We start from the raw sequence: 21,875 nt of genomic DNA on the forward strand, positions 1-21,875 counted from the left end.
GCCCCGACTGAAAACCTAGCAGCCATCCTGGATTTCTCTCACAGTGCCTATTCAATGTGTGAATGCATGAGTGGAAAGCTGAGTTCGCCCTCGTGACTGGCCGGGGTCAACGCTGACATTCCCTCCCACTTTCGCGCGCTGATTTGACTCTGAGCTGATGAAGGTTGGGCCCTGGAGGGCGGGGCCGGAGAGGCGGGCCTGGAGCCAGGGGGCGGGACAGACGCCACGGAAACGCGCTCGCGCCGGCGCCGAACCACAACTCCCGGCGGCCCCTGCGCTCCCTGGCGGCAAGATGGTGGCGCGCAGGAGGAAGCGCGCGGCGCGGCACCCGGAGAACTGTATCCCCAGCCCACCGGGCTACGCAGGTAAGGGGCTCCGGAACTCCAGACCGGGGGCGGCCAGGCATCGCCGGGAGGTGTTTGGGGGTTGGCGGCGGCCGGGAGTCCCCAGGAGTGGCCGCACGGTTGGGTGTGAGCTCCGGCAGCCTCTGGCCCCAGCCTTGGAGTCCCGAGGACCCACGCGGCGCCCTTCTGCCTGCCCACTCTCTCGGGGCGAGCCTGTCTTGGTCCACGCTTCCCTTGGGTGAGCCCACCTCTGTGCACCTCTCACCCAGGGCAAACCCATTTCCGTCCTCACTCGCTCGTCCAGGTGAGCCCATCCCCTTCTCATCGCCTCTGCTTGTAGTTCAGCCTCCATCAGCTCTTACTGGGCTATCGGCCCTCCTACTTGGTTGCCCTCCTCCTTCTCTTGCCCCTGCTTCTGTTCTCCACCCACGTACCAGAATGTTCTTTTTAAAGCCATTTAAGTTACAGCATGTCTCACACGCCCACGATAGGCCCCACACCCACTGCATTCCCTCCAGTAGCTTTATCAAGTCGCTTCTAAAACAAAAAGCAGACTTCTTAACCAGTGTGGGCCACATGGTCTGACTGGTGCTGACCTAAAGCTCTTTCTGTTCATCTGAGGCAAGGTGCTTTTTCCCCCTCTGGGTTTTTGCACGTGCTGTGCCAGTTTGTTGCACAGTGGCGTTTCTGGTCTGAGCTTTAATGTTGCTTCCTCAAAGAGGCCATCCCTGATAGCCTATGGAAAGAAGACCTCTGCCAGCCCATGACCCTGGAATGTTTCTTTCATAATTGATACAAGCTTGCTGTATGCTTACTTGGTAATTGTCTTCTCCGTTATTGCAACTGAGCTTGCTGAGTTCCGGGAGCGCAGCTCTACGCCAACCGGTAGTCTGACGGAGGTGTGAGAAAAATAGAAGCAGTTCCTAGCTTTATGAGATTACAGTCATGGGTGTGGCAGTGATTAACCAAAGAATCTCATCAGTATAGCCTACAGACTGTTAAGAGAAGCTGTGAAGGCACAGGCAGTGGGATCTGACCTGGCAGGAGGAGTGGAGGGTGATGCTAAGGCTCTCTTGAGGAAGCGAGGTTTGAGCTAAACCTGAAGGTTAGCAGGAGGGAAGAGGGTGGTGCACCCGGTAGAGAGGCCAGCGTGTGTGAGGCCCTGGTGTACCCAGGGGAACAGGGAGAATCCAAGGTGGTGGGGGAAGATGGTACGAGAAGAGGCCACAGTGGCAGGCAGGGTCTCGGAGCTTCCAGCCACGGTTAGGATTTGGGTGTTCACTCCAAGAGCTGCAGGGTTCGAGCTTCCCTTTCATTGCGCCCCCATCTGTAATCTTTTCCCATTTATCTTCTCTCTCCCTGCACCACCTTGGGAGGCCCTCCTGGGCAGACTCTTAGAACCCGCACAGGCTTTGCCAAAGGGTAGGGTGGGGGGGTTGGTGAAGGGATGGATGGATGGATGAGCAGATAGGACTAGACAGGGATGTGGAGAAAGGAAGTTGTGTGAATGTCTTGCTGGCCTCAGCTCAGGGTAGCCTGGCCATCCCTCCCCTCCCATTTCCTTTCCAGCTATTCCAATCAAGTTCTCCGAAAAGCAGCAGGCTTCTCACTACCTCTATGTGAGAGCACACGGCGTTCGACAAGGCACCAAGTCCATCTGGCCTCAGAAGAGGACTCTTTTTGTCCTCAATGTGCCCCCATACTGCACAGAGGTGAGCTAGTGTCTGGGAGGGGACCTGTGGGCTCTAGGTGGGGGCTCCCTTGGCCTCCACCAAGTCCTTGGTAGTGAGAGGGACACAGCTAATGGGAGCCCCAGAGGAGAGTGTCAAGAGGGCTGCCTTGATCTCCAGTCAGGGAACTGCTTTTTTAAAGATGTCTTTAAAAGTATAATCCTGCCAGGCATGGTGGCTCATGCCTGTAATCCCAGCACTTTGGGAGGCTGAGGCGGGTGGATCACCTGAAGTCAGGAGTTCGAGACGAACCTGGCCAACATGGTGAAACCCCGCCACTACTAAAAAACACAAAAAATTAGCCAGGCATGATGGCGTGTGCGGGTAGTCTTGACTACTCGGGAAGCTGAGGGATGAGAATCCCTTGAACCCGGGAGGCGGAGGTTGCAGTGAGTCGAGATTGTGCCACTGCACTCTAGTCTAGGCGACAGAGTGACAGTCCATCTCAAAAAAACCCAAAAATTAGCCGGACATGGTGGCACACGCCTATAATCCCAACTACTTGGGAGATTGAGGCACAAGAACTGCTTGAACCTGGTAGGTGGAGGTTGCAGTGAGCCAAGATCGCACCACTGCACTCCAGCCTGGGCAACAGTGTGAGACTCTGACTCAAACAAAAAAAAGGAAAAAAAAAGTGTAATCCTAAGTAGCCCAAGGCTTTTTTACGTATTACCCGAAGTTGTTTGAATTACGTGTTTTCTTTGAGATTATATGTGTCCATAATTTGAAAGTAGGAAAGTATAAAAAAATGAAAAGTGCCTCTAATTTTATCCAAACACAACTGTTAATTTTTTTTTTTTTTTTTTTTTTACAAAAACTAAACTAAGGGAATTGCTGGATTTTTTTTTTTTTTTTTTTTTGAGACGGAGTCTCCCTCTGTTGCTCAGCCTAGAGCACAGCGATCATGGCTCACTGTGACTTCCGCTTCCCAGGTTCCAGCAATTCTCCTGCCGCAGCCTCCCGAGCAGCTGGAATTACAGGCGCCCACCACCATGCCCGGCTCATTTTTGTATTTTTAGTATAGACAAGGTTTCACCATGTTGGCCAGGCTGGTCTCGAACTTGTGACCTGAAGTAATCCAACCCCCTCAGCCTCCCAAAGTGCTGGGATTACATGCGTGAGCCACCGCCCCTGGCCAAGGGAATTCCTGGATTAGTTTTCAAAAATAAACCCTAATTTCTAAAACATTCCTCTAAACTTAGAGAAAACAAGAAGCGTGTAGAAGAGGGGGTGTGAGTTCTGACCTTTTTGAAGTGCAGCATATGTACAGGGAAGGGCCCCGGTGGCAGGTGTCCAGCTCGCTGCATCCCAGAGACAGAACATACCTGTGTAGTCAGCACCCAGGTGGACACCCAGCAGCACATCCCAGAACCCCCACTGATAACCACCATCCTGACTGTCACAGCATAGGGTCACTACTGCTGATTCAGACAGACAACCTCCATCCTGACTGTCACAGCATAGGGTCACCACTGCTGATTCAGACAACCTCCATCCTGACTGTCACAGTATAGGGGCACTACTGCTGATTCAGACAACCTCCATCCTGACTGTCACAGCATAGGGTCACCACTGCTGATTCAGACAGACAACCTCCATCCTGACTGTCACAGCATAGGGTCACTACTGCTGATTCAGACAGCCTCCATCCTGACTGTCACAGTATAGTGTAACTACTGCTGATTCAGGTAGTAAAACTTGTCATATATATAAAATCAGAGTAACAGCAAGAATGTCCCCACCTGTCTCCAATGAGAGAGAGCGGGAATATGCCGGGCACGGTGGCTCATGCCTGTAATCCCAGCATTTAGGGAGGCCGAGACGGGCGGATCACCTGAGGTCAGGAGTTCAAGACCAGCCTGGCCAACATGGCAAAACCCTGTCTCTATTCAAATTACAAAAATTAGCCGGGTGTGGTGGTGGGCGCCTGCAATCCCAGCTACTGGGAGACTGAGGCACGAGAATCACTTGAAACCTGGAGGTGGAGGTTGCCGTGAGCCGAGATCACACTATGGGACTCCAGCCTGGGCTACACAGCAGTACTCCAACTCAAAAAAATAAAATAAAATAAAAAAGAGAAAGAGCAGGAATATTGACCTCCATATTATCCCTGCAGAACAGGTCGGAGGCTGTGGTGCCCACAGGCTCCCGGCTTGGGCAGATGTGGCTGTGGCTCTGAGTCCTTCAGGGGCGCTGGTCCCCTGGCAGTGCCACCCATGGTGGAGGGAGGCTTTCGGATGCCCCTGCAGATGCTCACACTTGGCTTCCCTCTTCCTGCGGCAGGAGAGCCTGTCCCGCCTCCTGTCATCCTGTGGCCTCGTCCAGTCTGTAGAATTGCAGGAGAAGCCGGACCTGGCCGAGGGCCCAAAGGAATCAAGGTCGAAGTTTTTTTCCAAGCCGGTTCCGGTGAGCCACCAAGCACGGGGTTCCACCAGAGTGGGGGGTGGGGCATTGTCCCAGTGTGTGGGGGAGCTGGCACTGGGACGTCAGAGCATTCTGTGGTCCTGAGCCCGTCCTCACCGTGTGTGGTGTAGGAGGCTGTCCAGGTGACAAAGCCTGCGATTCCTTCTCAGATTTGCCACATCCTTGCAGTTCCTGCCTGTCTTTTTCCGTCCTGTGTTAATGCTCAGGGACCGTCTCTGCTGGGCGCCTGCAGGGCCTCCCCCGGCTGCCCTCCTGCTTCCCCCGCTGAGGGAGCTCCTTCCCCAGGCTTAGGGGCCGGGTCTCCAGGAACACTGTTGTTCACGGCTTTCCCAGTGGCCCTGGAGCCCACACCTCCTCCCCACACAGTGGCATCTGGCAGGGTGTGTGTGCCCAGGCCTGGCTTCCAAAAGCCTGCCCTGGCCCAGGGCGACCCCTGCGTTCCACAGCATCCCTCCTGTGACTGGAAGAACAGCAGCCTGTGTGTCCCCTCTTCCTGAGGAAGAGCTGGGAACAGCTGTCACTTCCTGCAGAAGCAGGATCACTGGAGGTGTGGCTGCCCTTGACCTGGATTATGGGATGGCCTCTGGTTCTCTCCATGGCTCAGGAATAGCCTAGCACTGTCTCCCCTGGTGTAGCCCGCGGCTAGGCTGAGGGCGGGCCTGGAGACCTTGTGCCTGGCATGCGGAGGAGCCCCCAGCCTCTGACATCTCTCTCTCTTCAGGGGTTCCAGGTAGCCTACGTGGTGTTCCAGAAGCCAAGTGGGGTGTCAGCGGCCTTGGCCCTGAAGGGCCCCCTGGTGTCCACAGAGAGCCACCCTGTGAAGACTGGCATTCACAGTGAGTGCTGCGGGGGTGACTGGCACCTCCTTTCTGGGCTCTGGGTTGGCAGGACACTCTGTGGGGACATGTCTGAATGTCACCAGCCAAGTCCATGCTCCCTGAGAGTGGCGTGTGGAGGCCTGGGCAGGAGGACCGCGGGGCTGTGTCTGGGTCCCCAGGGAGTCGTTCGCCTGAGCCCCTGGCACCGCGGCACAGGCATACTGGGCAGGCAGAGCGAGGGCCCAGCTTGCAGCCCCTGGGGTTTCCTTAGCACCTGCGCCCCAGGCCCTGTGGGGAAAGGTCTCCATTAGCCTGGCAGGCCCTGGGGTGGGGCCCAAATGCCAGGCCTGAGGAAGCCTCGCTTCCCTGCCTCCCTTTTCCTCAGAGTGGATCAGTGACTACGCAGACTCCATGCCCGACCCTGAGGCCCTGAGGCTGGAAGTGGACACGTTCATGGAGGCGTATGACCAGAAGATCGCTGAGGTAGAGGCTCCGCAGGGTCGGCTGGGCACCGCATCGCCCGTGTGGCTGTGGGAAGGTGGCGCCCCAGAGGGAGGGCGGTGGCGGCCGGTCCTTAGCCACTGTGTAGAGGCCAGGCTCCCTTTTTCCCTGCTGGATCCTGGGCTGCCTGGCTGGGTGACACGTCTAGTCTCCACATGGTCCATAGTGGAGAAGGAGGCAGCGCCAGCAGGTCCGTGCCCTCCCCGCCATCCTGAGCCCCAACACCGTGCTGGGAGGAGGGGAGCAGCCCGTCCCTGGGGGGCGGGGCTCAGGGCAGTTCTGACTTTGGGAGGAGGGCGTGGAGGGTGGGCTGCTGGAGGCTGCAGGAGGTCCCAGGCGCTGACTGGACGACGGGATCACCTTCCTTGCAGGAAGAAGCTAAGGCCAAGGAGGAGGAGGGGGTCCCTGACGAGGAGGGCTGGGTGAAGGTGACCCGCCGGGGCCGGCGGCCTGTGCTCCCCCGGACTGAAGCAGCCAGCCTGCGGGTGCTGGAGAGGGAGAGACGGAAGCGCGCCCGAAAGGAGCTGCTCAACTTCTATGCCTGGCAGCACCGAGAGAGCAAGATGGAGCGTAAGCCACGCCCAGCCCATCCTCAGGCCCCTCCGCCTTGGCCCCAACTATGGATGAGGCCTCTGGCCAGGGCTCCTGACAGCGGGCACTGAACCTGCTGGTCGCGGAGGGAGGGCGTCTAAGCACAGGGCTCTCACCAGGCTCTGTGGAAAGAGGCCCAGCCTGGCAGCACCCTGTGTGGTGGTCCCCCATCATCCCCCGGGGCAGATGCATTTGCTCAGTGGGTGGGACCCTGGGTCATCAGTGCCCACCTCTGGGCCCCTGTGCACTTAGTGCTGGCGCTCTTCAGCCTCCAGCCAACAAGGAGTTCGAGTGCAGAGGGGTCCTCCGAACCCACTGTGGGTGCAGGGAGGATGCTGCAGAGTATGTGTGTTGAGTTGGTGATGGTGTTGGTGGTGGTGTGTGTGTGTCTGTGTATGTGCTGTGTGTCAGGTGGCCCTGCACAGCGCCTGTGTGTGGGTGTGCAGGTGTGTGGTAGTGTGTGGTGTGGTGGTGTGTGCGGGTGTGTGTGTGGTGGTATGTGGTGTGCGGGTGTGCAGTGGTGTGTGTGGGTGTGCGGGTATGTGTGTGTAGGTTTGCGGGTGTGGTGGTGTGTGTGCGGGTGTGTGGGTATGTGGTGGTGTGTGGGTGTGGTGGTGGTGTGGGTGTGTGGGTGTGTGTGGTGTGTAGGTGTGGGGTGTGGGTGTGGTAGTGTGTCTGGGTGTGCGGGTGTGTGTGGGTGTGGTGTGCGCGGGTGTGGTGGTGTGGTGTGGGCGTGGTGGTGGTGTGGGTGTGCGGGTGTGTGCGTGGTGGTGTGTGTGGGTGTGCAGGTGTGTGTGGTGTGGGTGTGTGGGTGGGTGTGGGTGTGGTAGTGTGTGTGGGTGTGCGGGTGGGTGTGCGGGTGTGTGTGTAGGTGTGCGGGTGTGGTGGTGTGTGTGCGGGTGTGTGTGGGTGTGCGGGTGGGTGTGTGGTATGTGCGGGTGTGGTAGTGTGTGTGGGTGTGCGGGTATGTGTGTGTAGGTGTGCGGGTGTGGTGGTGTGTGCGCGGGTGTGTGTGGGTGTGTGGTGTGTGCGGGTGTGGGGTGGGTGTGGTGGTGGTGTGGGTGTGCGGGTGTGTGTGTGGTGGTGTGTGTGGGTGTGCAGGTGTGTGTGGTGTGTAGGTGTGCGGGTGTGTGTGGGTGTGCGGGTGTGGTGTGCGCGGGTGTGTGTGGGTGTGTTGTGTGTGCGGGTGTGGGGTGGGTGTGGTGGTGGTGTGGGTGTGTGGGTGTGTGCGTGGTGGTGTGTGGGTGTGTAGGTGTGTGTGGTGTGTAGGTGTGCGGGTGTGTGTGGGTGTGCGGGTGTGGGTGGGTGTGCGGGTGTGTGTGGGTGTGCGGGTGTGGTGTGCGGGTGTGTGTGGGTGTGTGGTGTGTGCGGGTGTGGTGTGGTGTGGGTGTGGTGGTGGTGTGGGTGTGCGGGTGTGTGCGTGGTGGTGTGTGTGGGTGTGCGGGTGTGTGTGGTGTGTAGGTGTGCGGGTGGGTGTGGGTGTGCGGGTGTGTGTGGGTGTGCGGGTGTGGTGGTGTGTGTGTGGTGGTGTGTGTGTGGGTGTGAGGGTGTGTGGTGTGTGTCAGGTGGCCTGCACAGGACCCTCCCCTGGCTGTGTACCTGATCACCTGTGACCCACTCCTGGTGCTGTGGCTGAGCCTCCTGCCCCACTGCCTGGTGTCCCTGTCTACAGGACAGCTTCCCTGTGGGCCCAGGAGAGGAGTCTCCTTGCCCTGGCTAGGGCACAGGGACAGGCTCTGCAGCAGGCCCTGAGCCATCCGCCCAGTCACTGGTGCTTTCCTTGCCTCGCTGGCCCTCTTGGCTCCCACTTGTGCTCGCTCTAGACCCTCAGCTTTCCCCTCCATGCCATCAGCCTGCCACTGACCTGGACCACCCGGTGACCAGAGTTGCCATCGGCATTCACCAGCACTAGGGGTGGGGTCCCTTTACCGATTCTCAGGGTCGCTCCAGGCCGAGCGGTCAGGACTCCTTCCTTCCCCCTTGCGCAGGGGTGGGGGCGGATGCCTTTGCTTTGTTGCTAGGGCTTCATCTCCAGGCTCGGGGTGCCAGCGTCTCCCACTTTGGCCTTGCCCTTGGACTCGGCCTGCCGTCGGATTCTGTTTCCTTACAGGATCCAGACCCTGCCCCCAAAGCATAGCTGGGAAGGGGGCTGGGTCGGTGGGGGAGACATGCCCCCCGTGCCCCACAATAACTGGGAGGAGGGGTGGGGCATGAGCAAGCCGGCTGCCCCGGGGGCGTGCTGTCTGACCCTGCCCCTCGCCTCCTGTCGCCCCCAGATCTAGCGCAGCTGCGTAAGAAGTTCGAGGAGGACAAGCAGAGGATCGAGCTGCTGCGGGCCCAGCGCAAATTCCGACCCTACTGAGCCGCGAGAGCCGCAGTGGATGGCTGGAGGTGCAGGGCCAGGAAGAACGTGAGGTGAGGCAGGGCCTGCAGCCGTCTCCGAGAGGCCGAGCTCTGGGAAACGGTCCTCAGGCTGAGGCCACCACGTCCAACAGCCCCATGAGAGTCCACACAGGCCAGGAGTGAAGGGCCAGGCCACCCCTCAGGTCTTGGACTTCAGCAGTCCTGGGGACCTGGACGTGCGCAGAGGACGACTTGCCCCATCCGCCTCCTGCCTCCACACCCTCCTGTCAAGGACCCTGCATGAATCCGCTCTGTTTTCCCTTTTCCCTCAATGGAAAAGCTCTTGATGGTAGCGAAACAGCCTCAAAAGCAGTGAGAATGCGAGAAGCTTTTATTTTCCACCCAGTTGGGCAACAGGGAAAGACTAGGTGGCCCCAGCCCGCCCTTCCTTCCTGCAGCTGGCTGGAGATTTTTAGCCAGGAGACAGCAGCCCTCCGAACCCAGACTCTGTCTCCCCCTTGAGGTCACAGATGTTGAAGTTGGAATCTCACTCCTTCCCCTGGCTACATCCTAGACTGGGCTTCAAGACCAGTGAGGCCTGTCCCCACACGCCTGGCCTTGCTGCGGGGCTCGGGAACTCACATTCCCAGTGTTGAGTCTGGCAGCACGAGGTCATCATAGTTCCAGGCCCAGAGCTACAGCTAGGCTGTGAGCGTGTGTTTGCGCCGTAAGAAGGAGCTGATGATACTGGCCACGTGCTGGGGTTCCCTCATGTAGACACAGTGATTGCCTGGGACTTCCACAAACTGGAACCGCTGGAGAAGGGAGAGGGTGTGTGGTGAGGTGTGGCCAGAGGAGCCTAGGGAGCTCCATAGGCCCTTGGGATCGGAGCCCTCCCACAGCCTTCTGGCTCCCTGCAGGGCAGGAGCACCTCCCATGGTGAGTTTCCCACACACTCAATGCCTTGGAGCCGGGTCAGTCCATAGCACCCCAGGAGGTGTGTAAGCCCTGGCGACTTGGAGGCCTCCCAGCTGAGTTGTGAAGTTGCACGGCAGGGACAGGGCAGGGTCGAGGCCAGGGTTGCTGTGATTGTATTAGAGGAGGTCCCCATGAGAAAAAATAATCAGATGGGGTCATGAGCAGCCTGCAGACTTGTGTCTGCCTTCAAGAAGCCAGACGGGAGGGCCCTGTCTGCCTTGGCTCTGACCAGGTGACCGGCCAGCCACAGGTGCGCTTCTTCCCTTTGTGACAACACCAGGAAACCTGCAGAGGCCCCAGAGTCAGGTGTTTGTGGGTAGGTGACCGTGAATCACCAGGTGCTCCCAGGAACCCGGGCACAGCCACCCCCACCTACAGCCAGCACACCCACTGGCGCGATGGGTGCAGAGGGATGAGGCAGCCAGGTGTTCTGCTGTGGTTTGGGAGCCTATAAAATGTGAGACTAGGCTGGGTGCGGTGGCTCCTGTCTGCAAAAGCAGCACTTCAGGAGGCCAAGTCGGGCAGATCGCCTGAGGTCAGGAGTTTGAGACCAGCCTGGCCAACATGGTGAAATCCCGTCTCTTAAAAATATAAAAATTAGCTGGGCATGGTGGCAGATGCCTGTAATCCCAGCTACTCAGGAGGCTGAGGCATGAGAGTCTCTTGAACCCGGGAGGTGTAGGTTACAGTGAGCCGAGATCTTGCCACTGCACTCTAGCCTGGGCAACAGAGTGAGACTCCATCTCAGAAAAGAAAAAAAAAGTGGGACTATTAGGTGGGCATGATGGCGTGCACCTGTAGTCCCAGCTACTCAGGAGGCTGAGGTGGGAGGATCACTTGAGCCCTGGAGTTTGAGGCTGCAGTGAGCTATGGTTGAGCCATGGCACTGCAGCCTGAGCAACAGAATGAGACCCTGTCTCAAAAAATAAAATAAAAACTGTGGGCCTGTCTCTGGCAGTTGGGTCATCTAATTGTGCCTGGCCCAGGAAGGAGGGTGGGTGCTCGAGGATGATAAAAGACTCTCCCCACCAAAGGTCTCTGTTTCCTGAATTCTGACGACGTGTGTCCCCAGGCCTCTAGGGACTGACCACAGTGGAGCGTGAGGCCTTAGAGATCCTGGCGGTCACTTGTTGGGCCTGGGGCCAGACCAGGGGTCTTCCCAGCGCATGAGAAGAGATGGGTGAGGTGGGACCAGAGTGGGTGACAGTGGCTGGACACCAGATGCCTGAGCCCCTCCTTACCTCTTTGAGGGTGGACTTCAGCGTGTGTATCATGAACGACAGGGACTCCTTGTCAGAGTAACTCTCTCTTCTCACATCAAAATATCCGTGGACTGCTCTGGAAAGTGAGGAGTTGGGGTTGTTGGGGTTCATCTTAGAACTGCCTCCCAGCACTGCCCTCCTCCTGCCCTGGGTTCAGGCCTCTGAGGAGAAACCAAAGCCTGGGCTACCCCACCTCCCACAGCTGGGTCCCTTGACCCTGGGTTGGATTTGAGGTTCAGTTAATCTCAGCTCACACTCAGCTGGCACAAGCCAGGCGCAAGCAAGTGCTTAAGGTACAGCCCTGCTGGGGCGCAGGGAGTTCAGGACTTGGCCACAGTCACAGCCCTGAATAGCAGAGCTGGGATCTGAACAGGCTCTGGAGTCCACACTTGCTCTGAGAGAATTTACATCTTACACTCCTCCCATTGAAAGTCTACAATCCCATGGTTTTTAATACGTTGAGTTGTGAGACCATCGTCACAATTACAGAACATTTTCATCACCCCCAATGAAGTCCCGAACCTCTGCGCTTACACACACACACACACACCACACACACACCACACACACCACCCACCCAACAGGCTTCCAGTCCTGAGCAACCATGAACTGGCTTTGTCTCTGCAGTGTACCCTATTTGGACTTGAGCGTGAGTGCAGTCATACAACACGTAGATGGTTGGGTCTGACTTCGTCCACTTAGCGTGAAGGTTCATCCACGCTGGAGCCCATCTCAGTGCTTCGTTTCTTTTTATGGCTTAAAAATTGTCTATGGTGGGCCAGGCACGGTGGCTCATGCCTGTAATCCCAGCACTTTGGGAGGCTAAGGCGGGTGGATTATGGGGTCAGGGGATGGAGGTCAGCCTGGCCAACATGGTGAAACCTCATCTCTACTAAAAATACAAAAGTCAGTCAGGCGTGGTGGCGGGCACCTGTAGTCCCAGCTACTTGGGAGGGTGAGGAAGGAGAATCGCCTGAATCCGGGAGGCTGAGGTTGCAGTGAGCGGAGATTGTGCTCACTGGTCATGGAGCCTTTCCTGGGCATGCCCCCGCTGACACCTGTGGAAAGGCATGGGACGGCCCTGGCCCATCCCCTGCTGCCTGAGCCCTCCCCTCCTCTGACCTTCCTCCTTCCATGAGCCTGCTGCCAGGGGGGCTTCCCGAAAAAGGTCTTGAGCCTCAGCGGTGTGGGCAACACAGAGAACTTGGAACCTCATGCCAGGGCTCCCTCCCGGAGATTCCTGGCGCCCATGTGTCTTTTGGGGGTGACTGAAGGGCACTTGGTCCAGACTCACTTGATGAACAGGACATGGGCCTGCAGCTTCCTGATGGAATGCGCATACAGCTCCCTGCTGACTAAGTCAAAGCTGTTCTCAGGCTGCAGAGACAAAAGCATGGTGAATTCTTGTCGCAAGGCACAGGCACTCTTGTGGGCCCAAAACCCACATCTGTTGGGGCGGCTAAGCCCTGGCATGGGCACCTTAGCCATCCACCCTGGGTCCGAGCCCAGGACCCCACCACATCACCTCATCGAAGGCTCTTTAGCCCCTGGTGGCCAGAGACTCCTGCCCTCTCCAGGTCTATTCTCCCCTCTTCCTGGGTTTGTGGCTACCCAGCCTGATTCCGTTTCCCATACTCCTTTGCCACTGGGTATGGCTGTGTGATTAAAGGCAGAGAAGTGACTTGGGCCACTTCTGGGCCTGGATTTTAGGACTGAGGCATGGCCCTTCCACACCCCTTTCCCAGTCCGTAGGCTGCACCTCACGCCGTCCCCTGCCAGCCTGGGACAGGCTTCTTGCCAGGAGGAAGAAACTTGCTGGGACCACAGTGCAGGATGGGCACTCCATCATGGCCCCTGCAGGCGTCCTCCACAGCCCTGCCTGCCCTGTCTTGTGACTATTTCACGTCTGGATGGCGGGGATGTGGATAGCTCCAGTGAGATGTGCTGTAGGTGTGACACGAAGCTGGATTTGGAAAGCTTAGCATGCAAAATAATGCAGCCAAGTTTTATGTTGATTACATCTGAGATAACATCGTGGATGTTAAATAAAAATATGAGAACAATTGATAGAGCCTTTTTTTTTTTTTTTGAGATGGAGTTTTGCCCTTGTTGCCCAGGCTGGAGTGCAGTGGTGCGATCTCAGCTCACTGTGACCTGCGCCTCCCGGGTTCAAGCGATTCTCCTGCCTCAGCCTCCCAAGTAGCTGCAATTACAGTCATGTACCCCCACGCCTGGCTAATTTTGTATTTTTAGTAGAGACAGGGTTTCACCATGTCGGTCAGGCTGGTCTTGAACTCCCGATCTCAGGTGATCTGCCCGCCTTGGCCTCCCAAAGTGCTGGGATTACAGGCATGAGCCACTGCACCCGGCCTTGGGCTTGTTTTCTTTTAATATAGCTGCTAGACAATGTCAAGTTCCACGAGGCTCACACTCTGCTTCCATTGGACTGTGCTGCTCTGATCTGAGGACTCTAAGGGCAGGAGCTCTCAGCATTTTCTTTATTCCTAGTTCTCAGCACACAGAGCGCAGAGGAGAAGCTTCATAAATGCATGCTCAGTGGATTAATTCTAGGAAGCTCCCGTAAGGACCAGCTCTATGAAATCACACCCGATACTCCTCCACCTCCAGCATGGTGAATATAAAATTGCTATGGCTATGAACACACACACCCGTGAAAACGCACTGCCCTGGTTCCACCCTGGCCCTCCAGCTATTTTCTGCTTCTCAGACCAAAATGACCTGAGGTGCCTTCCCTGAAACAGGGGTTCCCATACTGTCCTCAAGGCCTGCGTGCTCTCATATGGCAGCTGCCACATCTCACAGTGGGGTGTGACCAAGCCTTTCAGGCCTGCACACAGGAGGGGCTTCCTGGGCACAAGAGGAACAGGCAAACTTGAATCTGTCTCTACTAAAAATACAACAATTAAGCTGGGCGCAGTGGCTCACACCTGTAATCCCAGCGCTTTGGGAGGCCGACGCAGGCAGATCGCTTGAGGTGAGAAGATCGAGACCAGCCTGGCAAATGTGGTCAAACGCCATCTCTACTAAAATTACAAAAAATTAGCTGGGCATGGTATTAGGCGCCTGTAATCCCAGCTACTCAGGAGGCTGAGATAGGAGAATTGCTTGAACCCCAGAGGCAGAAGTTGCAGTGAGCCAAACTTGGGCCACTGCACCCCAGCCTGGATGGCAGAGTAAGACTTGGTCTCTAAATAAATAAATAAATAAATAAATAGAATGTGGGTGCTTTGCTTCAGCAGCACATAGACTGCCAAATTGGAACAATACAGAGAAGATTAGCGAGGCCCCTGTACAAGCATGATATGAAAATTTGGGGCCGGGCGCGGTGGCTCAAGCCTGTAATCCCAGCACTTTGGGAGGCCGAGACGGGCGGATCACGAGGTCAGGAGATCGAGACCATCCGGCTAATACGCTGAAACCCCGTCTACTAAAAATACAAAAAAAAAAACTAGCCGGGCGAGGTGGCAGGCGCCTGTAGCCCAGCTACGGGAGGCGAGAGAGGAGAGAATGGCGTAAACCCAGGAGGCAGAGCTGCAGTGAGCTGAGATCTGGCCATGCACTCCAGTCCGGGCGACAGAGCGAGACTCCGTCTAAAAAAAAAAAAAAAAAAAAAAAAAAAAAAAAAAAAAAAAAAAAAAAATTTGGGAAATGTTCCTTTCCAAAAAAATAAAAAAAAAATTCGGACCACCTGAGGTCAGGAGTTCCAAACCAGCCTGCCCAACATGGCGAAACCCCGTCTCTACTAAAAATACACAAAAAACTAGCCCAGCATGCTGTAGGGCGCCTGTAATCTCAGCTACGCGAGAGACTGAGGAAGGAGAATCGCTAGATTCTAGTGAGCTGAGGTCGTGCCATTGCACTCCAGCCTGGGCGACAAGAGCAAGACTCTATATCGATAATAATAATAATAGTAACAATAATAAAATTAAAGAAAAATAGAACTTTTGGCCGGGCGCGGTGGCTCAAGCCTGTAATCCCAGCACTTTGGGAGGCCGAGACGGGTGGATCACGAGGTCAGGAGATCGAGACCCATCCTGGCTAACACGGTGAAACCCCGTCCCTACTAAAAAATACAAAAAACTAGCCGGGCGAGGTGGCGGGCGCCTGTAGTCCCAGCTACTCGGGAGGCTGAGGCAGGAGAATGGCGTAAACCCGGGGAGCGGAGCTTGCAGTGAGCTGAGGTCCGGCCACTGCACTCCAGCCTGGGTGACAGAGCAAGACTCCGTCTCTCAAAAAAAAAAAAAAAAAAAAAAAAGAAAAATAGAACTTTTAAAACATGAAAAAAAGAAAAACGAATCACTACCTCACACCATGCTCAAGAACAAATCCCACACGGATCAAAGACAAACACATTAACATTCCCAGACCATTGGCTGACACCCTGGTCCAAGCCTCATCTCTTGGCCTGGGCCTGGGGAGCAGCTCTCAGCAGACTCCCTGCAGTTAGAGCGTCCCCACCTCTAATGACAGTGTCTCACACGTGTCCCGTGTTCTATCGTTCTTGAACAATCACAAAATAGCACAGGCCACGAGCACCTGAAGCGACAGCAGTGTGCGAGGCCACTCAACACACATGACCTCACCTAGTCTCAACAACAACCCTTCAAAGGCAGGCCCGGGGCGTGGCTCCCCTTGCCAAGCTGCTCAGAAACCAGCTGAATGAATGAAAGCACTTTCTTTCTGCACATGAGACAACCAAGGCTCAGAGAGGGTAAGCACCTTGCCCAAGGTCACACAGCCCCTCAGTGGCAGAGATGGCCAAGTTTCTATTAATACAAGTGCTCCAGTGACACACTTCCAGGCCTCCAGATGGGACGCTGTTTTTTGAGAACTTTGGCATCCTGCCCCTCCCCTCTTCACAGCCTCTATCAGGAATCCCGCTCTCAACAGATGCACCGAACTGACTTCCAGCTTTTCCCTGTGCAGTGGCCAGTGCCTAGAATATCTCCTCTCCTCACCTCCACTGACTCTATTTAATGCCACTGAAGTGCACACTTACAAATGCTTACATTGACAGTTATGTATTATGTTATCTATGTAATTTTTATTTTATTTTATTTTATTTATTTATTTATTTTGAGATGGAGTCTTGCTCTGTTGCCCAGGCTGCAGGGCAGTGGTGCAATCTTGGTTCACTGCACCTCTGCCTCCCATTCAAGCGATTCTCCTGCCTCAGCCTCCCGAGTAGCTGGGATTACAGGCATGTGCCACCATGCCTAGCTAATTTTGTTGTTGTTGTTGTTTTTGTATTTTTAGTAGAGAAGGGGTTTCACCATGTTGGCCAGGCTAGTCTCAAACTCCTGACCTCAGGTGATCCACCTACCTCGGCGTCCCAAAGTGCGGGATTACAGGCGTGTCACCACGCTCAGCCTGTATTTTCAAAAACAACAAAATGCTAACAGGCAAACTGTGGGGGGGGGGGGACGCAGAGGCAGCGGTACTCACCCAGGAGATCCTCTGGTCTCTGTTCAGAACCAGACCTGGAGGCAGAAGCACAAAGACAGTGGCGTCAGTGCTGTCCGTCAGGGTCAGGGGACACTCCGTGACTTGCTGGGACCCCCCAGGCCTTTCCAGCCAGGGCTCATTTTCTCACCTGCCCCCGACGTCCTCAGCTGCCCAGGACTCCCTGTCCTGGGGTCCAGCTGGACCAGGGCTCGACCATGGCCGACTGACCACGGACCTGTCAGCCCACACGGGCCCTCACCAGCCACCCCAAAGGGCCGGTGCAAAATGAGGGCAGGAGCTTAGGCTGACAGCCGGGTAGATGGTGGAGCTCTCATCTCTGAGAAACTCATTCATAGGAAAAAGCAAGAAGTAAGTACCAATCGTGTCATCGTTTGTTGAGAAGACATTGAATGAAAAAAGAAAAATGAGCGGAGTTGCGGGGCCTGGGTGGTGCCAGCTTCAGCTTCGGGTGCTGACTTGGTTCTCTGCCCCCATCCGATGGTGGCCAACAACTCGGCCTCAGCTGCAGGCTGAACACGCGGCAGTTCCTTCGAGCAATGTCCCTCGAGAACGGCTGCATGGGAGGGTGTCAAGAAAGGACAGAGGGTCCCCTGTGGCCTGGGGGTCATCGCAAGCTGGAAGCTGCCAGCGGTCGGAAGGGATGGAGACGTGAACTGAGGGGTGTTGTAAGGAACCGTCCAGCAGGACACACGGGGACTAGAGCTGCAGGTGTCCACATGGATAAGGGGCAGGGCCGCTCCCTCCCCCATATAAATCTTTCTCAAATACCTGCATGGCCAGGCCTCCCCACCACTCCTTCTTATTTTTCTCCATTGCGCTTTCTCTTTTTTGAGACAGAGTTCCCCTCTGTCGCTCAGGCTGGAGTGCAGTGGTGTGGTCTTGGCTCCCTGCAACCTCCGCCTCTCGGGTTCAAGCAACTCTCCTGCCTCAAACTCCAGTGTGGCTGGGACTACAGGCACTCGCCACCACGCCCAGCTAATTTTGTATTTTTAGTAGAGACGGGGTTTTGCCATGTTGACCAGGCTGGTCTCAAACCCCTGAGCTCAGATGATCTGTCCACCTCCCAAAGTGCTGGGATTACAGGTGTGAGCCATCACGCCCAGCCCTCATAGCACTTTCTAAGGCACTTCATCCTTTGCCTATTGACTGCTTCTCTCCTCTGCTAGAGTTCAGCTCCGACGAGGACAAACAGTTTGGTCTGCCTTGTTCACAGCTGTATCCTCAGGACAGAACTGTGCCTGCCACATAGGAGGGGCTCCCAAAGTGCTTGCTGAATGAATAGACAGGTGTTTACCTCTGGGTGGGGTCCAGGAGGGGCTGGAGAGGGTTCAAAGGAACAGGTGCTGTGCCATTGTTTTAGCTGTGTGATGGGTGCACAGGTTACTGTTATTACTGTTATTAACATTATTATTTTATTATTTAAACATACATATATAAGCTGGGCACCGTGTTTTGTGCCTGTAATCCCAGCATTCCAGGAGGCCGAGGCGGGTGGATCCCTTGAAGCCAGGAGTTTGAGACCAGCCTGGCCAACATGGTGAAATGCCATCCTTACTAAAAGTACAAAAAAATTAGCCAGGTGTCATGGCGGGCGCCTGTAGTCCCAGCTACTCGGGAGGCTGAGGCATGAGAATGGCCTGAACCAGGAGGCAGAGGCGTTTGTGGTGAGCTGAGATGGTGCCACTGCATCCAGCCTGGGTGACAGAGCAGCAAGACTCTGTTCAAAAATTAAAACAAACAAAAAAAACACTAAACTAACATATATGATATACCAACAAGATTTTTTGGTGGGGGCCTAAACCATCTGATTTTAAAGTTCACACGGAACAATTATACAGGCAAGAATAGCAGGAGGTCAGGCACTTGTAATTCCAGCACTTTGGGAGGCCGAAGTGGGAGGATCGCTTGAGACCAGCCTGGATAATGGAGCAAGACCCCATCTCTACGCAATAAACTAAAAGATTAGCGGAGCATAGTGGCACACGCCTGTAGTCCCAGCTACTGGGAAGACTGAAGTGGGAGAGTTGAGCCAGGGAGGCAGAGGCTGCAGTGAGCCGAGATCCTGCCACTGAAATCCAGCCTGGGCAACCCAGCAAGACCCTGTCTCAAAAAAGGGAAAGAAAACAAGACTAGTAGAAAAACTCTGTAAAAGAGCCATGTAGGCCGGACGCGGTGGCTCAAGCCTGTAATCCAAAGCACTTTGGGAGGCCGAGACAGGCAGATCACGAGGTCAGGAGATTGAGACCATCCTGGCTAACACGGTGAAACCCCGTCTCTACTAACAAATACAAAAAAACGAGCCGGGCAAGGTGGCGGGCGCCTGTAGTCCCAGCTACTCGGGAGGCTGAGGCCGGAGAATGGCGTAAACCTGGGGAGGCGGAGCTTGCAGTGAGCTGAGATCCAGCCACTGCACTCCAGCCCAGGCGACAGAGCTAGACTCCATCTGAAAAAAAAAAAGAAAAAAAAAAAAAAAAGAGCCACGAAGGGAGACGGTCCTGTCAGATATGAAAATCCTCAGGCTGGGCACAGTGGCTCATGCCTGTAATCCCAGTACTTTTGGAGGCTAAGGCAGGTGGATCACCTGAGGTCAGGAGTTCGCGACCAGCCTGGCCAACATGGCGAGACCCCATCTCTACTAAAAATACAAAAATTAGGCCGGGCGCAGTGGCTCACTCCTGTAATCCCAGCACTTTGGGAGGCCGAGGCAGGCGGATGATGAGGTCAGGAGATTGAGACCATCCTGGCTAACATGGTGAAACCCCATCTCTACTAAAAATACAAAAAAATTAGCTGGAATTTCTAGAGCTGAGCAACTGGAGATTCTGGCCACACGAGACTGAATTCCCACTTGATTAGCACTAGCCCAGCTCCTGGACAGGGTGGGCTGGCTCCAGCTCCAAAGTCCCTACGCATCCCATAGCCTCTCTCCCTGCTGGCCCAGTGAACTCCACAACACGCCCCACCCCGCCCCCAGGTGCCGGAGTTTCTGACCCCTGTATCACTCAGCACTTTATAAAGGGAAGGCACATGCCCACCTCGCCTGATCCGATGAGCGCAAAAAACCCAAGACCTTGCTTGTCACCTGAGCAAACAAGGGGAGTTTAAAAGGGAAAGGACTGTCCCAGGTTCACTCAGCGGGCAGTGTCAGGAAGCCAGGCTGTTTTGCTCAACTCAGCACATTTTCCGTCTGACGACACCATCTCCCTCCAGCTGTTCCCTCAACTTGGGAGAGCTGCCTCCCGGACCATCCCTCTGGAGCAGGACCTGCCATGAGTCCTCTTCTAGAACACTTTGTATTCCTTCGTTACATCCAGAGAATGTCTAACGCTCATGTGCCTGTTGACCGTTTATCATTTGCTTCTCTCCAACAATCAGGCCTTCCGGATCCTCCTTGCTCAACTCCAGGGGGTGCCATTTGTGAGCGGCGGCCCCTGGAGTTGTGATGCTGGGAGTGGTCCCACTGAGAGGGGGACAGTGGATTCTTGCCACGGCAGCCTCACTGAGCCCGGCCTGCAGTGCACCTTAGAAAAGATCCTGGGCAGGCACAGTGGCTCACACCTGTAGTCCCAGCTACTCTAGAGGCTGAGGTGGGACGATGTCTGGAGCCCGGAGGGTGGAGGCTGCAGTGAGCCACGATGGTGCCACCGCACTCCACCTAGATGACAGTGTGAGAACCTTGTCTCAAAAAGAAGAAAGTGGCCGGGCGCGGTGGCTCAAGCCTGAATCCCGCACTTTGGGTGAGCCGAGACGGGCGGATCAGAGGTCAGGAGATCGAGGGACAATCCTGGCTAACACCAGTGAAACCCCGTCTCTACTAAAAATACAAAAAAAAAAACTAGCCGGGCGAGGTGGCGGGCGCCTGTAGTCCCAGCTACTGGGAAGCTGAGGCAGGAGAATGGAGAATGGCGTAACCGGGAGGAGAGCTTGCGTGCGCTGAATCGCCACTGCACTCCAGTGGGCGACAGAGCGAAGACTCCGCCTCCAAAAAAAAAAAAAAAAAAAAAAAAAAAAGAAAGAGAGAAGAAAGAATGAAAAAAGAAAAAAAATTCCTGGGTAAAAAAGCAAAGTGCAGAAATTGCTTGTTCCAGAAGCTTCTCTGAAGGCAAGACACACCACCTCCACCCTCCATTGTGAAAAGCCTCACCCAAGTCACTCAGCCCCTGGGACGTCCTCACAGCCTGCCCCTGACGCTGGGCACCCACCCCAGGTCCAGCAGAGCATGGCCGCAACATTCACCAACATTTAGTCCAAGACAGTTGACCAAACTCTCCCAGAGTATGGCTTTCTGGGATGTGCAGTAGCTGTATGGCCTCGCCCGGGTCACTTGGCAACACTGAGCCTCAGTTTCTCCTGCTATAAATGGGATGAGGGTGAGGTAGGAGGGGGATTCAGTGAGATGCTATTTGCAAAGTGCTTAGTATCCTGCCTAGTCTAGGGCAAGTCCTTGACATCCTCAGTTAGAATGGTGACAAATATACAAAGGCCTTAGATAGCAGAGTCCCTTACCTGCAGCCACCTTCATGGTTCCTCTGGCAGGAGGAGCTCCCCGCACTCCTCATTCAAGTGGCTACTGGTCTTCAGTAACCTGGGAGAGACAGAAGGATGCTGGGTGCCTGGAGGCCAATAAAGAGGAGGTCAGAGGACGTCAGATGAAAAGGAGAGGAGGGCCGGGGATGGTGGCTCATGCCTGTAATCCCAGCACTTTAGGAGGCTGAGATGGGCTGATCACCTGAGGTCAGTAGTTCGAGACCAGCCTGGCCTCGAACCCCATGGTAAAACCCCATCTCTACTAAAAATATAAAACTTAGCTGGACGTGGTGGCGTGTGCCTATAATCCCAGCTACTTGGGAGGCTGATGCAGGAGAATCACTTGAACCCGGGTGGCTGAGGTTGCAGTGAGCTGAGATTGCACCACTGCTCTCCAGCCTGGGTGACACAGCAAGTCTGCATCTCAAAAAGAAAAAAAAAAGGAAAGAAATCTGCGGACAGGATGTTCCAGGCCAAGGGAGTAGCAAGTGCTAAAGCCCCAGGGGAAGGTGCCTGGTGTGGCCAAAACACACGTAGCCACCAGGGTTCTGGGGCAGAGTCAGCCATGGGAGGTCGGGAGATGGGTCAGGGCTGCCATGCCAAATCAGGGCACAGGCACAAAGAGACTTGGAGGCCATCAGGACATGACCTTCACCTGTGTGAGGGTGGAAGCCATTGGCTGGGTTTGAGCAGAAAAAGAAAAATGGTGTGCACATTGTTCTAACTGGATCCCCTGGCTGTCAGGAGGACAGTGGGCTGAGGGGGAATCAGAGCAGGGAGGGCCCGGCTTGGGGGTCGTTGGCGCTAGGACCAGTGTAGTGGAGGTGCAAGGTGGCCAGGTTCAGGATCTTTTTTTTTTTTTTTTTTTGA

The 21,875-nt window shown here is 55.4% G+C and overlaps 2 protein-coding genes and 1 pseudogene across 2 annotated transcripts; 2 read left to right on the forward strand and 1 right to left on the reverse strand.

Moving 5' to 3' along the window:
* Window positions 1–260: 260 nt before the first annotated feature.
* Window positions 261–9,127, forward strand: RRP7A (ribosomal RNA processing 7 homolog A). Its single transcript, XM_033233748.1, has 7 exons — window positions 261–365; window positions 1,914–2,056; window positions 4,358–4,480; window positions 5,220–5,334; window positions 5,702–5,799; window positions 6,189–6,387; window positions 8,685–9,127. The coding sequence occupies exons 1-7, from the start codon at window positions 293–295 to the stop codon at window positions 8,768–8,770; spliced, it is 837 nt and encodes a 278-aa protein (XP_033089639.1). The 5' UTR covers window positions 261–292; the 3' UTR covers window positions 8,771–9,127.
* On the reverse strand, window positions 9,125–21,045 carry LOC117096381 (serine hydrolase-like protein 2). Its single transcript, XM_033233747.1, has 5 exons — window positions 20,985–21,045; window positions 16,458–16,492; window positions 12,286–12,368; window positions 10,971–11,067; window positions 9,125–9,566 (listed from the first exon to the last, which is right to left on the reverse strand). Exons 1-5 carry the CDS (start codon window positions 20,998–21,000, stop codon window positions 9,453–9,455), a joined length of 345 nt encoding a protein of 114 aa, XP_033089638.1. The 5' UTR covers window positions 21,001–21,045; the 3' UTR covers window positions 9,125–9,452.
* LOC117096832 lies at window positions 14,235–14,327 on the forward strand (annotated as a pseudogene).
* Window positions 21,046–21,875: the final 830 nt, after the last annotated feature.

This window comes from Trachypithecus francoisi, unplaced genomic scaffold, assembly GCF_009764315.1.
Source record: "Trachypithecus francoisi isolate TF-2019V2 unplaced genomic scaffold, Tfra_2.0 Lachesis_group14, whole genome shotgun sequence".
Taxonomy (NCBI): Eukaryota; Metazoa; Chordata; class Mammalia; order Primates; family Cercopithecidae; genus Trachypithecus; species Trachypithecus francoisi.

Excerpts from the sequence above, each read along its gene's own strand:
- RRP7A (XM_033233748.1), top strand. The coding sequence starts at position 293 with ATGGTGGCGCGCAGGAGGAAGCGCGCGGCGCGGCACCCGGAGAACTGT. Across the intron at positions 4,481-5,219 it reads TTTTTTCCAAGCCGGTTCCG|GGGTTCCAGGTAGCCTACGT; the intron begins GTGAGCCACCAA and ends CTCTCTCTTCAG. Across the intron at positions 5,800-6,188 it reads ATGACCAGAAGATCGCTGAG|GAAGAAGCTAAGGCCAAGGA; the intron begins GTAGAGGCTCCG and ends CCTTCCTTGCAG.
- LOC117096381 (XM_033233747.1), bottom strand. Across the intron at positions 11,068-12,285 it reads GCCCATGTCCTGTTCATCAA|AGCAGTCCACGGATATTTTG; the intron begins GTGAGTCTGGAC and ends CTCACTTTCCAG. Across the intron at positions 9,567-10,970 it reads TGAAGTCCACCCTCAAAGAG|CGGTTCCAGTTTGTGGAAGT; the intron begins GTAAGGAGGGGC and ends TCCCTTCTCCAG.